General features: G+C 38.9%; 1 protein-coding gene across 2 annotated transcripts in view; it reads right to left on the bottom strand.

Annotated features, from left to right (window-relative positions):
* The window catches only part of sypl2a (synaptophysin-like 2a), a 31,081-nt gene extending 15,684 nt beyond the window's left edge, over positions 1-15,397 (bottom strand). Inside the window, exons 1-2 of one of the 2 annotated variants that reach the window (XR_012955831.1) lie at positions 15,195-15,397; positions 14,890-14,964 (exon numbers count right to left, since the gene is read on the bottom strand). Coding sequence is in view for 1 of the 2 variants with exons in the window: in XM_076096757.1 (XP_075952872.1) it covers positions 14,890-14,964; positions 15,195-15,209 (90 nt within the window). In the remaining variant the exon portion in view is untranslated. The remainder of the gene's footprint in view (positions 1-14,889; positions 14,965-15,194) is intronic. The other variant, XM_076096757.1, reaches the window with a different exon arrangement.
* Between the last annotated feature and the right edge of the window lie 728 nt (positions 15,398-16,125).

Consider the following 16,125-nt stretch of genomic DNA (forward strand, 5'->3'; position numbering starts at 1 on the left):
GAAAACTAGAAAATGCATTTCCTGCTGAAAATGCGTTTGAATGCTGAAAGCTGAAATTAATTGTCAAAAAATTGCTGAAAATTAAGAAATGGGAGACTACCCGTCTGAAAAATGTTGAAGCTTGAAAGCATTTAAACTGCACTACTGAAAACCCTTCTAGTTGAAATGTCTCACTATGGTGTCTGTAGCTGAAAGTATGAAGAAGAAGGCTTTGAAAGTTGAAGAAGTTTAACAGGATTTGAAGATTTTCTCCATAGAGATCCCATTCAAAAGAAAATTGCAAAAAGCTTAATAATTCAAAAGTTGAAAGATTACAAATATGAAAAGTCATATCACCCTCTCCTGAAAGAGCTGAACATTTTGATATTCGAATGGTTTCTGTAGCTTAAGAAAATTTCAGCGGTAGTGATATTTGTTGTAGTAGTAGTGGAAGTTGTAGTTGTAGTAGAAGTATTATTAGCAGTAGAAGTATTAGTAGCATTTGAATAAGTACTAGTTGTAGCAGTAGTGATATTTGTAGTAGCAGTAGTAGTAGAAGTTGTGGTCGAAGTATTAGTAATTAGAAGAAGTAGTAGAAGTAGTAGTGTTAAAGAAGCCCAGTCGTGTGGCTGTAAGCTCCTGAGGTGCTCCTCCCTCGGAGTAGCCTGGTTGACGCGCTTGCTGTAGGCTATGCTAAACTATCTGTGAGGTGTGGTGCTTTTGACACATCACAGAGACCTTTGTTTGATGATCGATAGCGCATTTATTTTCGTCGTGGAACAATGTACACGAAAGCCACTCTTTCCCACGATGCAGTAAATGTGTAGAGTATCGCGGTCAAAACCTTTTGCCCTTCCGGGGTCAAACACCTGACAAACACAGCGATTTCAGGACCTATATACCCGAGCCCCGGACAGGAATACAGCGCCACCCAATGTACACACAAAGAAATAGTCGTATTTATAATACCATTTTTGGCTCTAACAAGTAGTATCAGTAGTCGTAGTAATAGTAGTGGTCGTAGTATTTAATATAACAGTAGTAGTAGTATAAGAAGTAATAGCAGTAGTAGTACTAGTAGCAGTCGTACTAATAGCTGTAGTAGTATTAGTACTGGTAGTAGCAGGAATAGCAGTAGTAGCAGTTGTGGTATATGTAATAATAGTAGTGGTAGTGGTAGTAATATCAGTAGTGGTAGTAATAATATTGATGGTATCAGTAATAGCAGTAGTAGTAGTAGCAGTAATAGTAGCAACAGCAAAAGTTGCAGTAGAAGTAGTAGCAGTAGTAGTGATACTAGAAATATTAGTAGCAGTAGTAGTAGTTGTCGCAGTATTAGTAAGAGCATTCATTATTTCAACAAAAAAGCCTAATTTTGAGCTTAACGTATAGTTAATCCATGAGGCTTTTATTTTGAAAGGGTGGGGCTGGGTGGGGGAGAGAGGGGAGAGGAGACATAATCTTAATGTTTGACACATAAACAGAGTTTATTAAATGACGGGCTTCACCACAAGCATTTCAGTTAGAATTCACTCTTTGGGGCTTTTATTTTGAAATGGAGTGTGGGCGGGGGGAGAGGATGCAGAATCATAATGTTAGATAAACATAAACAGGTTATTAAATGACAGGCTTCATCACAAGCATTTCAGTTAGAATTCATTTTGTGGGGGCCTTTACTTTAAAATGGGGTGTGTGTGTGGGGGGGGGGGGGGGTCCTCTTAAAATCTCTAAGACCTGAATGACTGTATGAGAGAGAGACAGAGAGAGAGAGGATGAGTGAGAGAGAGAGAGAGACTGATCTCTCTGGCAATCTTTCTCATTTGGAGATTGTCCTATGTTTTATCATTTACAGCTTACATGACTATTGTCCTGCTCTGCCATGTCTTTCCTCGTCTCTCCCTCTTGTGTCGCGGTGTGTGTAAATGTCACTCGAATCAGGAAACTTATCAGAATACCCATATTTGATTGGCTGAGCTGCATCACGTATATCTCTAAATCATGTGTGTGCGGCTTTTATTTTAAAATGGGGTGTGTGTGTGGGGGGGGGGGGGGGGGGGGTCCTGTAAAAAAGCTCTAAGACCTGAATGACTGTATGAGAGAGAGACAGAGAGAGAGAGACACACAGAGAGAGAGAGAGGAGTGTGTGTGTCTGTGAGTCTGTGTGTTTATCAACATCACTAATGAGCTTAATCAGAAACACCTGTGTCCTTGCAGCCTTTTCATGGAGATTAAACAGGGAAACACCTCTCAAACAAATCCTCAAAACTCCCATAACCGTAGCTCCTATTGCTCCGATATTAATAAATGAGAGGAAGGATGAGTTGAAGAACAGATCCTGTAAAAATTGTGTCTGTAGTGTAACAAATGTGGCTGAACTGGCGATTTAGAAATGGGGTACCGTGTTCTGTGGAAGATGTTTTTGAAGCAAAATTTAACATTGGTCTCTATGGAGCAGAAAGTTGGTTTTCCTCTCAATTACAGGCTTCTGTGTCAAATGTGTAAATCTGTGGGATTCCACAGTCATTTGTCTACGACAAGGACAAGATTAGCTACTTCTACATCCAGAAATGATGCATGAAGAGTGAAGATTGTGGACACAGTGGCAAAAGACAAATGTTTTTTTCACAAGAATCTCAAGCTGCTCTTCACTCTAGCGGTGACATCACGCACTCTAAGCTGCGCAATACACACCCATTATAAAGTCAGAAAAGGAGTGAAAAAATCATAAAAGTTAAAATGGGACAGTTCAAAAAGTATAAAAGATATCAAAAAGCTGAATAATGCGGCAAAAGATCAGGGTTTTCTCAACATTTGAAAGTTTAACTGGGGTCTGTAGCTGAAAGTATGAGGAAGTAGAAGGATTTGAAAGTTGAAGAGGATTTGAACATTTTCTCCATAGAAACCCATTCAAAAACAAATGTGTAAAAAGCTTAATAATTCAAAAAGTTTAAAGATTAGAAATATGAAAAGTCATAGCACACGTGTCCTTAATGAGCTGAACATTTTGATATTTGAATGGTTTCCGTAGCTTAAAAAATGTGGAAGGAGATAAGTAGCAAAAAACGTACGGAAGAAATAGAAGTTGAGTGAAGTTGAACTAGAAAATGCGTTGGAATGCTGAAAATGCGTTGGAATGCTGAAAGCTGAAATGAATCTCAAAAACATTGCTGAAAATAGATATCCAATTTTAAAAAAAATTGCAAAAAGCTTAATAATTCAAAAAGTTGAAAGATTACAAATATGAAGTCATATGTAGCTGAAAGTATGAGAAGGCGGCTTTGAAAGTTGAAGAAGTTTAACAGGATTTGAAGATTTTCTCCATAGAGATCCCATTCAAAAGAAAATTGCAAATAGCTTAATAATTCAAAGAATTTAAAGATTACAAATATGAAAAGTCATATCACCCTCTCCTGAAAGAGCTGAACATTTTGATATTCGAATGGTTTCTGTGGCTTAAAAAATGTCAGCAGTAGTGATATTTGTAGTAGTAGTACTAGAAGTTGTAGTTGTAGTAGAAGTATTATTAGTAGTAGAAGTATTAGTAGCATTATAATAAGTAGTAGCAGTAGTGATATTTGTAATAGTAGTAGTAGAAGTTGTAGTTGTAGTAGAAGTATCATTAGTAGTAGAAGTATTAGTATTTAGAAGAAGTAGTAGAAGTAGTAGTAGTAATAGCTGTAGTAGTGGTCGTGGTATATAATATAACAGTAGTAGTAGTAGTAATAGTAATGGCAGTATTTGAAAAAGTCTAATTTTGAGCTTAATGTTTACATACAGTTAATCCATGGGGCTTTTATTTTGAAAGGGTGGGGCTGGGTGGGGGGGAGAGGAGACATAATCATAATGTTTGACACATAAACAGAGGTTATTAAATGACAGGCTTCATCACAAGCATTTCAGTTACAATTTACTCTGTGGGGCTTTTATTTTGAAATGGGGTGTGGGGGGGGGGAAGAGATGGACTCATAATGTTAGATAAACACAAACAGGTTATTAAATGTCAGGCTTCATCATAAGCATTTCAGTTAGAAATCATTCTGTGGGGCTTTTATTTTAAAATGGGGTGTGTGTGTGGGGGGGGGGGGGGGAATCCTCTAAAGATCTCTAAGAACCTGAATGACTGTATGAGAGAGAGACACAGAGAGAGAGAGAGAGAGAGAGGAGCGTGTGTGTGTCTGAGTCTGTGTGTTTATCAACATCACTAATGAGCTTAATCAGAAACACATGTGTCCTTGCAGCCTTTTCATGGAGCTAAAACACTGAAACACCTCTCAAACAAATCCTCAAAACTCCCATAACCGTAGCTCCTATTGCTCCGATATTAATAAATGAGAGGAAGGATGAGTTGAAGAACAGATCCTGTAAAAATTGTGTCTGTAGTGTAACAAATGTGGCTGAACTGGCGATCTAGAAATGGGGTACCGTGTTCTGTGGAAGATGTTTTTGAAGCAAAATTTAACATTGGTCTCTATGGAGCAGAAAGTTGGTTTTCCTCTCAATTACAGGCTTCTGTGTCAAATGTGTAAATCTGTGGGATTCCACAGTCATTTGTCTACGACAAGGACAAGATTAGCTACTTCTACATCCAGAAATGATGCATGAAGAGTGAAGATTGTGGACACAGTGGCAAAAGACAAATGTTTTTTTCACAAGAATCTCAAGCTGCTCTTCACTCTAGCGGTGACATCACGCACTCTAAGCTGCGCAATACACACCCATTATAAAGTCAGAAAAGGAGTGAAAAAATCATAAAAGTTAAACTGCTGCAGTTCAAAAAGTATAAAAGATATCAAAAAGCTGAATAATGCAGCAATAGATCAGGGTTTTCTCAACATTTTAAAGTTGAAATGGTGTCTGTAGCTGAAAGTATGAGGAAGTAGAAGGATTTGAAAGTTGAAGAGGATTTGAACATTTTCTCCATAGAAACCCATTCAAAAAAAAAATTGCAAAAAGCTTAATAATTCATAAAGTTTAAAGGTTAGAAATATGAAAAGTCATAGCACCCCTCTGCTGAAAGAGCTGAACATTTTGATAGTTGAACGGTTTCTGTAGCTTAAAATATGAAGGAGCAGAAGAGTTTCAAAAAGCGTACGGAAGAAATATAATAAGAAGAAGTATAAAGATTTGAAGAACAATAGTTGGAATGCTTAACAGCATTCCAACAATAAAGATTTGAAGAACAATAGTTGGAATGCTTAACAGCATTCCAACAATAAGCACTACAGTAGCTAGGAACACTGTGTTTAAGGGCAAACCTCTCCCCCCTCCCCGGACATCCTTCCACCAATAAAAGGCATCTGATTAGGCTATGTGACTCTTGCTTCAGTACTTCCTCTCAAGAACAATGTCCTTTGTTCATTTATGCCCACATCTACCAAAGCACATTCCCAAATCATCAGGATCCTTTTCAGCTACATAATATTTGTATACAATGGGCCAAAGCACCGAGGTGGACAGCCTGCAGTGGTGGAGCAGAGACGGCAGGATAAACAGGAACACAGAGAGAGGAGTGCAGTATTTAGAAAGCTTCACACCCACTCAGGATTTTCAGGAATGGGTTTCATCTTTCAGGTGTCTCTGGATCCCCACAACATTTCTCAGCTTTCATCTCAGCCCTGTTTGACCCACCCAGGGTAATCTGACAGCACCCCAAATAAACCCAGCAGACAGGGTGGGGAGTTCCCTGTCCAAAGTCCAGTATTCCACCCGGCCTCCCACCCAAGCATTGCGTAACTACCTCTCCTGGTCAGGGAGTGGCAGGACACATACGAGATAGCAGCCAGTCACAAGGTTCTGACACTAGCAATGTGACATTTTATTAGGGCTGCCTGAGATTTCTTTACTCGATAAGTCGTTCTGTATGCTTTTTTTCATGCTGAATGACTCATTTCCAAAAAAAGAATGAGCATGATTGGTAAACACAAGACTTAAAGTGGTGCCTTTGGACATACAATACATGAACATGTATGTAGGTTAGGGTTAGTGTTAAGAACATAAAGCAATAGTGACCCAAAAACAATGGCCAAACCCCCACCTCCCTTAGTGATGACCACCCTCCGTCTGACACTGTTGTTACTGGCCAACGTCCATGTTTACAGGCTGTGGCATATTTTTGATATTCAGTAGTATCAATTATAAACATCGTCCAAGAGCATTACAGTAGAGGAGGGAGGCAGGCAGTACTAGAATAACAAGAAGTCTATTTCAGCCTTGAGATTGAACAAATTGAACTTGCTGGGTGAATGAGTGGAGAGATTGGAAGTAGCAAAGTTTAAAAACTCCAAACAACAATGTCTGCAGATGTGAAAATCAGATTTGAAAGCTCAGTGCCTGTCTTAAAGAGAAATAGTTCAGGTGTTTTGAAGTAGGGTTGTATAAGCTACTAGTCCATAGTCTACAGTAGACGTTTAGAGAAACAGACGAGTACAAGAACAAGAGCAAAGCAATGTACTGCTGTGGACAGGGGCTGCAGAAAAGTCAATGTCAGTTTAATTGTACGTTATATTTACAATATTGTACTGCATAATCTTGCCATAAAACAGCCCATTCCAAGAGGGACATTAACTAAAAATGAAACTTACTATGCTCTCTTTAAAGCCACAAGACTCAATTGACAGAGACAGTGTAGAAATATACTAAGTATAGTATACTCTTAAACCAATATTGATTTTTTTTATATGTCCAACATAAGTTTTGCTGCTGCCCTTGTCCACAGCAGTACATTGCTTCACAAAGTTACACGGTTCATTTATTGTACAACAGGTTTGCATTATCAAATGCAGTTTGTAGTCCCATTTTGCTACAGAAGAAAATACACAAAAAAACTAAAAACTAAACTAAACTATATGTTGAAAGATGGAGGATTCTGATTCTGATGAAGTCTCACAGCCAGAGTAAAGAAGCTGTTCTGAAGTCTAGTGGTACGGCAGCTGATACTTCTGTATCTCTTGCACGGCGGTAGCAGAGTGAACAGGTTGTGGTTGGGTTTTGTCTTTTAATATCTTTTGGACTCTTTGCAGGCACCTCTTGTCACCAATATCACTGATGCTAGATGTAATGTGTAGCAATGATGTTCTTGGCGGTTTTAATCACCTTCCTGTCCTGAGTCGTACACAGTTTGTAATGTTTCCAGTCAGGATGCTTTCTATTGCTCCTCTGTAAAAGTAACAAGAACTCGGTACAGGAATTTATTTCTTAAGAAATACACCTGTTTATGAGCTTTCTTTACCAGGATGGAGATGTGTGATGAGCATGTCCAGGGTAGGAAATTTACATATTTTTTAGGGGGCAATTTTTGCCCCCACTGACTGAAATCCAGGGGCATTTAAAGAAAATTGGGGGCACTTTTTGAAACTTGTGAAATAACATTTAACCGTTGTTCAAAATAATAAATATACTTATTTAGGCTTACAGTATATGAGCAATTGTCATCAAATGGCAATAATAAGACTAGTAGGTAGTAGTCTACAGATTCAAAGTGTTTTCTTAGATTTTTTGAACAAAAAACAAACATAAATTAAAGCTGTGAGCAGCGATGAACGGGCCCTCGCAATCTGCAGCGCGTCGGGGGTGCCGGCGGGACTCCGGCCTGCGCGTCCGAGAACGTCCGCGACCGTCGGACGGTGCGTCCGCGAGCGAGACGTTTTTAATCCCGCGTGGACTGCCTGATGCCGGAAATGATGCTTTGCAAATAGTCCGATGCTTCCTGTATGCGCTGCCTGGCGCTACAGAACACGTGCATTATGTAGCTCTATATCAAGTGTAAACCACATGGTGTAAAAGTAATGTAAATTGGAGGCGTTTGTCACAAAACGCAGTTTTCCTTTCGCCAGCAGGTGGCGCTGTGAGTATTAGTGGAAATTAGCTTGTAGACATCCTCAGGCCATGAGTTTTATCAAGCATGAGAAGTTTGTGACCGTTTGGAACAAGTCCAGCTGAGTTACATCAGCTTTTTTCATGGGGAATCACGTAAAGTAGCCACACGCTACGGCTAAACCATTCCGTCAAACGTAAAGCTTTTGATAATTTTTAATCACAATGGTCTTAAGATTGGACTCACCAAATTTGAAGAGGATCAGACAAATTCCCTAGGAGGAGTTCGTGAAAGTATAGCGACTAGAAATAGGCCAAAATCTATTGAAAAATTACACATAAATGAAACTGTACGACTTCCGGTAGGGTTTAGAGCATGGTCCCAAGAGACTTATATTTAAGTCTCCATAGGATACATGCTCCTGCTAAGTTTCATACATGTAGCTCAAACTTGGCGCTACTCTTTTGAAATATTGTAGGGGGCGCTATAGAGGCAATTTAAAACGGCCAAGCCAAAAACCCATATACACTATGTCTTCCTATGACCTATGACACATGTACAAAGTTGCATGAGTTTTTGAGCATCCCAACACACTAAACCATCAGCTTCCTTTTTCATGGTGAACGATGCGTCGCCACGGCAACAGTGTGGAACGAAAACTCACAATATTCATGGCGATTTATCATCAATGTCTTAAGGCTATCCTTACCAAATGTGAGACTCATCAGGTCACCTGGCTAGGAGGAATACATAAAAGTATAAAATATGACATTTCCAGTAGGCGGCGCTATGAGTTATTGAAATATTTTCAATTGATGTTCAGGCTTGAAGTAGCATCATGCATAGGAAGTTTTGTGCAGATTGGATAATGTACCTTGGAGTTATAACAACTTCTTTTTTCATAAACAATGAGGCAAAATGGCCGCCACGCCACGTCAAGGTTCTTCGATGAAAACTCTCGATTTTGATCACTTTTAATCACAAAGGTCTTAAGAGCATCCTGATCAAAGTAGAAGTTTGGTTCTTCACGCACACGCAACATCAGTCAAGGCGAAAATCAAAAACATTATATGGCAACTGGACCGGGTCATATAGGCTACGATGTTTTGGACAAGTTATCATTATTATTAGAGGAAATTATAGGGGAATTTTTTGCCTCTCTCCTAGGGGCAAAATTATATTTCTTAGGGGCAGTTTTGCCCTTTGTCCTCATGTATTTCCGGCGCTGAGCATGTCAGGTTGTTTGTGATGACGATTCTCAGGAAATTCAACAAACAGCTCCTTGGTTTTACTGACATTGAGCAGTAGGTTTTTCTCTGAGCATCACTCAGTCCTTGCCGGATTGTTGATTTCCTCTCTATGTGAAGTCTCATCGTTGCTTGTAATCAGATCGATGACGGTAGTGTCATGCCTAGAGTGATAACCCTACCGATCACTTTGATGAGGGGGATTGTGTTGAGATTGTGTTGCTACTCCTGTCTGTTTCTCCAAACTGGGGGCTTGCCGACCGCAATCTACCACAACCGCACTTCAAATAATCCAAACTATCACTTTAAAACGGGCAAAGATCCTCAAACTCAAAAAGCAGAGCCACCAAACTGTCGACCTTTGACATTGACAGTATCAGCTCTATTCCTTCACAAGATTCTGACTCTAGAAATGTTTGGCACATACAGGGAAACAGAAACCACAAAGAAACCAGAGAAGAAAATTGGCAAAATAACAAATGGAGATTTTGTTGACAAATAGTAAACCTGTTTCAGTTTTCCAGAGGGACATTTAAAGCCTATAGAGCAGGGGTATTCAATTAAAATTCCAAAAGGTCCAGATTGGGAAAATCTCCTCTGGCAAAGGTCCGGAACATTACAATAATACCTAACTTGCGCTATTTAGTGCCATATATATTCAAGAAGCCTAGTAGTAGTAACATCTCTGTGTAGTCAACAACTGTCAAATCACATAAATAAAGTACACATCAATCATATTTTAACAATTATTATTCTCAGTTTTTGAAATTTAACTGGATGGATTATAAATAATAAATAAATAAATGTTCTTCTCATTTCAAGTAAAATAATGGCTGGATTAAAGAATAACTGACATAACAGAAAGCTTTTGAAAAATGTGCATCTTACATAAAGTACTTTATTTTAGAAACATTTATTTCACTGAATTGCCCTGCAGCTTTAAATTCAGTTCATTCAGGTGTGAAGTGATGTCAATCAAAAATCAATATTATATTTTTCTCATCTTCTAACAAGAGAAATTAGTGCGCAGGGACTTTATCTGTGGTTATTAAACCACTTGTTTCAGCTCTATCCTCTCTGTTAACATCATTGTTGAACAGTGAATTCATGTGTTAGGATTCTGATCATATTGGGCTCTTCGGTTTATTTTCTGTCTTCATTTCAGATGTGAGTGGGTACGTTTGCTCAAAAGAGTTATGCTTTGTCTCGTAGTGATGCTTCACATTACCGCTTTTAATAATCGCCACGGTCTCTGAACTTATGAGACACACTGGTATTAATCTGTCCGTGTGAAGAATTAATCTATAAGTGTCTGTTCATTAATGGTTACAGACTCTTGTCTCTCTGACCACTTTTCTCTTTTTGGACGTCATGTGAAATAACTTCTATGACTCACGAAATGATCCTAGTCTTCCTTCTGTTTCCTCGTCTCTCTCCCCTGTGTCACGGTGTATGAACATCTCACTCGAGTCAGGAAACTTGTCAAAATACCCATTTTTGATTGGCTGCGCTGCATCACCTGATGTGATTTACAACGCATTGGTCGGTGTGTGTCTTGCACCGCTGAACAAGTGCCGTGAATGCTGAACAAACTGCGCCGGTTAAAATAGAAGCCTTCCGTCAAAATAAAATCGGTTTTAGGTCCAGGGTCCGGATACAATGGCGTCTGGGTCCGGATCTGGACCGCGGTCCGCCTTTTAGTGACCCCTGCTATATAGTTTGGTTTTACTATGGCTACGGGTATTGCTAACTGGTAAATGGACTGTACTTGTATAGAGCTTTTCTAGTCTTTCCGACCACTCAAAGTGCTTTCACACTACTTGTCATCATTCACCCATTCACACACTGATGGCAGGGTTAAGGGCTAAGTGACACCTGCCTATCAGATTATATCACATTCATATACCGTAGGCACAGCTACAGGAGCAATTTTGGGGTTAAGTGTCTTGCTCAAGTACACATCGACATGCGACTAGCGAAGGAGATCGAACCGCCGATCCTCTGATTGAAGGACGACCCTGCTCTCCACTTAGCCACAGTCTCTAACTGGTAAGTACAGAGTAAACATAATAGGCGTATTGACAAGTATTGATCAGGCTGATTATACAATCATAACACATCCTCCCTATCTGCCAAGATGTGGACGCGATTTTGGACCAGCTGAGTGATACAAGTAGCCTAAACGTGACAGAAATATTGGCGTTTAGCCGACTGTAGGGGGTCCAGAAATTTTCAAACCATACCCTGCCCTATATTTAGACCTTGTACAGACCAACATTAACTGGGCATGAAAAAAAGCAGCCTTCTCATTCATTTGAATAGGACAGTAAAACAAAAAGTTGCAAATTGTCATCTGGCATGAGAAGGCTTTGCTCCTGAGGTCATTGGATCTTGCATTGTGTATTGACTCCGTATTTTTGAAAGAGGTTAGTATTTTTTTCAGTGAGTTCAGTACGGTTTCTTGAGCATACAACTATGGTTGTTCTTCCTCCAGAATTCAACAAGTGTGGCCAGCTCTTCACAAACATGGTGTTTTGTATCTTTTCTTTATCATAGATTTTCAACCAAAAAGCATTGCACAATGTAAATGCTCTTACAGTGGCAGGTCATGTTTTGGCATATCGGGAACAAAACACAAACTTCCACTGCCACCCACCCAGCTGGTCATGAAGCAAACCAATACGTCTTTGCACACGTAAATGAACTGAATGCAGGCTAGGAAATTTACATATTTTTTAGGGGGCAATTTTTGCCCCCACTGACTGAAATTCAGGGGCATATCCAAAAAATTGGGGGCACTTTTTGAAACTTGTGAAATAACATTTAACCTTTGTTCAAAATAATAAATATACTTATTTAGGCTTACAATATATGAGCAATTGTCATCAAATGGCAATAACAAGACTATTAGGCAGTAGTCTACAGAATCAAAGTGTTTTCTTAGATTTTTTGAACAAAAAACAAACGTAAATCAGACAATCATATTTAATTTTATTCTTATTTCTTTGTGGTTATTTATTGTTATTATTAATTTTTTGAAACAACTATTAACAATTATTAAGTCAACGATGCCTTGATTACATCAGTCATTGTATGGAATTATTGAGAAAAATATTTTTGTAGCACCTCAAATATTTAAAAAATGTGCCATTTGAAGGTACAAATTCAGTTCAGAGTTTTTGCTTCGTAAAATATCTTCATTGACTGTCAGTCAGGTATTATTCATTTCCAACACTCAAATCAAAGAATAAAGACACTTTACGCACAATTTAGGTGTATTTTCCCTTTAACTCACGAGATGCAGGTAGCATGTTTTATACTTAATGTGAATATAATTAATTTAATATAATTTCCATTATGCAATATGTATACTTTGTTGGCATCTTATTCTGAAAACCGGATGTTTGTCTGAAGAAACCGGATGTTGTCTCACGTTAATCTTTTCCGCTAACTCCCGATCTGTGCCGTTTGAATGCGTTTACCGTGAATTTCAGCATATAGGTGCACTAACATGTAAGTGTCTGCTGAGTTGACCACAGCCTCGCAGTCACAGGTCTGATTAAGAAGCGCTCCATTCGATTCTTCAGGCACACGCAACATGAGTCAAGGCGAAAATCAAAACCATTCTATGGCAACTGGACCGGGTCATATAGGCTACGATGTTTTTGACAAGTTCATTAAATTATCATTATTATTAGAGGAAATTATGGGGCATTTTTTGCCCCTCTCCTAGTGATATCGGTTTTGCCCTTTGCCCTCGTGTATTTCCGACGCTGACTGAATGACTGTGGTGAAATGTGGTCACAGTGAGTATAAGACCAAATACAGCAATTACAATAGATATGCGGAAGAGAATAAATAAAACAAATGTGCTTTGCATGTTGATGACAAATTATGGGAAACGGTAGAAACATGTCCGCATGCATGTAAAAACAAAAAACAAATGGAGATGCAGTTCCTGCATCAAGTATCATGTGTCCCTTTCCTGTGTAGTGAGCCCTGTCCGGTGAGACACCGGCATCTCATCAGCTTCAACAAAAACGTAGTACTGCCGAACTGGTTCTCTTCCAACATTCTTTTTCCATTTAAAAAATACAGACCCTAACATTGCTCTCTAACAGTAAATGCATATGGAAGCAAAAAATGTATTTAAAAAATGAGAAGTATCATCAGCAGTAACTTACTCTGCTAGTTCTATCATTTTATGGATAACCTCGTACTAGTTAATAGACCTTCATGAGAGACATGTCATAGAAGGAAAGGCACAGGTGTATTTAATTATATTAATGAGGTCTCACTGGAGTAGCTCACTGGGACACTGAATGGAGCTGAGCCATCGTTAATGTTATTAATTAAACCTGTGCTGTTCCTGCTATGTCAATTCAAAAATGTCAGTGAACAGAGCAAAATAACACCACAAGCAGTTTTGTGATCATATAGGTTGTAGACAAACCCCCCAGGTTAGCTAAACCTATTTGGGGGAGTAAACAACGGCAAACAGTAAAAGCATTAACCACACAGACAGACCTGTCACAGACACAGGTCCTACTGTACTCGTTGGAATGGCTTTTATTTGGAAATGATTATTACAAATGAACAGTGTGCCCTCACTTTAAGCTATACCTTCAAATAAAACGTTTTTTATAATTCTGCTTATTCACAATTTTTCCGATCACCTGACTTTTAATGATTCTTGCCCACGGAAAAAACAACAACCTGCAAAACTAATAAAATAATACACTTAAATTTGTTTGATATTGGATATATTAACTAGGTGTGTAAACTTTGATAGCGGAATAGAAGCCAGGCTCATTGAGTGAAACTCTCGAGCACAGCGGCAGATAATATTTGCTGTAAATGTTGATTACCAACAGGACCTGGCTGCTCCACAAACACACGCCTTAAATACACACAGCTCGGCCTGTTGTAACGGAGAAGTTAGCACAGTAGTCTGCGTCAACCAGAAACACAGAGCACTACGAGTATTAGCAGTCACATTAGAGAGGGTGTTCCTGAGCTGCTTTCTTTATTTAGTATAAGGTACATTCAAATTACTCATTATGAAGTCAATCTCAGACTCACAGGGTCGTGATATGAAGAGCTTGAGCAGCAGCACACGTATACAAGCTATTTGATTCTCACAACAGCCACATATAGACCTGGTTCACAGGAGCTCCGATTCAGGCCTCTACTTTCACTTTTGCCAAACTTACATATTTATGTTTTGTTGTGAATAGATTTTTCTGTAACAACACAGCATCAACAACACTTAAGTGTGATTTCATGCAAATGATGTAACAACTATTATCTTAGCTGGACTATTTCAATACAGACGTCACAATATCTGGATATTTCTTGGTAATTGTTTCAGCTTTCAGTTTGTTCCAGTCCATTGCTATTCCGAATAAAGTGTACTGCGGAAAGAGTGCAAGGCTTTAACAGACCGTTGACATCCTCATTTGGGTAAACATTTGGAAATCAGGAGCTACATGCATTGTTAATCCACAAGCGGTGGCATCATTTGACTCTGTGAACCAGGTCAAAGTCCAAGACTCCAGTTACAAATGAACAAAGCAGAGACAGAGGAACCTGGTGAAGTTAATGAACACGTTTCTCAGCCTTTTACACTTCAATCTATGTACCAGAACATCTTGCAAGCAACACAGCAGACCCTTTAGGTCTGGTAACGCTCCATGGAATGAGTTGAATAGACTAACGTTACTAGGACAGATCAATATCACGAGGATCATATTAGAGGAATGCTGAGTAACGTTGGATATGTTGGCCCAACACCGTGTAACGTTAACTGGGTTTAGATACGTTTAAATACTTTGACTTTACTTTGCTTACCCATTCTAAGACACGAATAAATCCAAGAGGTTCTTTTAATGGTCCCAGGTCCAGAGAAAATCCAGCCTTCAACTTCTGAGGATGACAAACAAGGTGTGTAAAAAGACGTAAAATTACACATAAAGCGTTAAAATACAGTTAACCACGTGTAAACTAATTAGCGTTCACATTAGGACCCAAAGAGCTAGTTATCGTTACCAGTTGTCACCTTGCGGCTAACTGGTCCTGCCCTTGTTAGCCAACCCCTGCTAGCGACATGCTAACGCTAACTCATGTCAACCTGGGTATTCAGCTAACTCACCTACCTGAACAGTGTCCATTGAGGCGTGCAACAACTAACGGTAGAAAGCAGTTTGTATTTCACTCCGAACGTTGTCAGTTTTGTTGTAAAGCTGATTTAAAGTTACTTAATTTGCATTCGAACGGTGGCAAGCGATACAACGGCAACTGACTATCAACAGGCGGCGGAGTAACACGCAACCAGGCAACTGATAAGACTGTGGTGTCAAACTCTGTACAACTGAACCGCTGTCAACCTAACCCACTTCCGGTTATTACTTTTCAAAATAATGTTATAAAATATTTCAACTACAGACAATAAATAAATAAAACATTTATGTGACAGGTGTGTCGGAGTGAAGCACATCTCTAATGAAAGAAATGAAGAAAACTGTGTATAAAATGAATACCAGCAGTATGTAAGACGGTGTGTGGGAGTCTTTTCACTGTAACGAGTACGACTTTGATTGAAGATATTATAATTATAATTATTTCTATAACTATAGTTGCGAATGTAGCATCAAATGTCAGAAGAACTGTTCTGCCTTTGTATGTTCTGCCTGTAATACTAGCACTTAACAAGTGTTCTCTTAATTGGGAAAATATGGTGTTTTGACTTGATCACAATAGTAATGTAATTTACCTAGCAATTATCATTACTTACTAGGTCTGATTCATATTCATGGTTGAAACGTTAAATATTTATATCGCCTTCTTTTCGCAGTATAAAGGAGATTGGCCTAATGGTGCGTTCAGGGCTTAACATGAAGGCGGTATTTAAGCACATCAGCCACATGAAATAGGAATTCACACTGCACCCTTGTGGGAATATTATTTATTGCATCGTGAGTGGAATTAAGACGGTCTAGCTCTCGTAATAGTTCATATATTGTTAATTTAAGCGAACTATCACTCAACGCAGTCAGTGATGATAGCAGATGTATTCTTAAACTCTTG

The sequence above is a fragment of the Anarhichas minor genome, unplaced genomic scaffold (genome assembly GCF_050575085.1).
Source record: "Anarhichas minor isolate MPS153535 unplaced genomic scaffold, ASM5057508v1 ptg000023l, whole genome shotgun sequence".
Classification (NCBI taxonomy): Eukaryota; Metazoa; Chordata; class Actinopteri; order Perciformes; family Anarhichadidae; genus Anarhichas; species Anarhichas minor.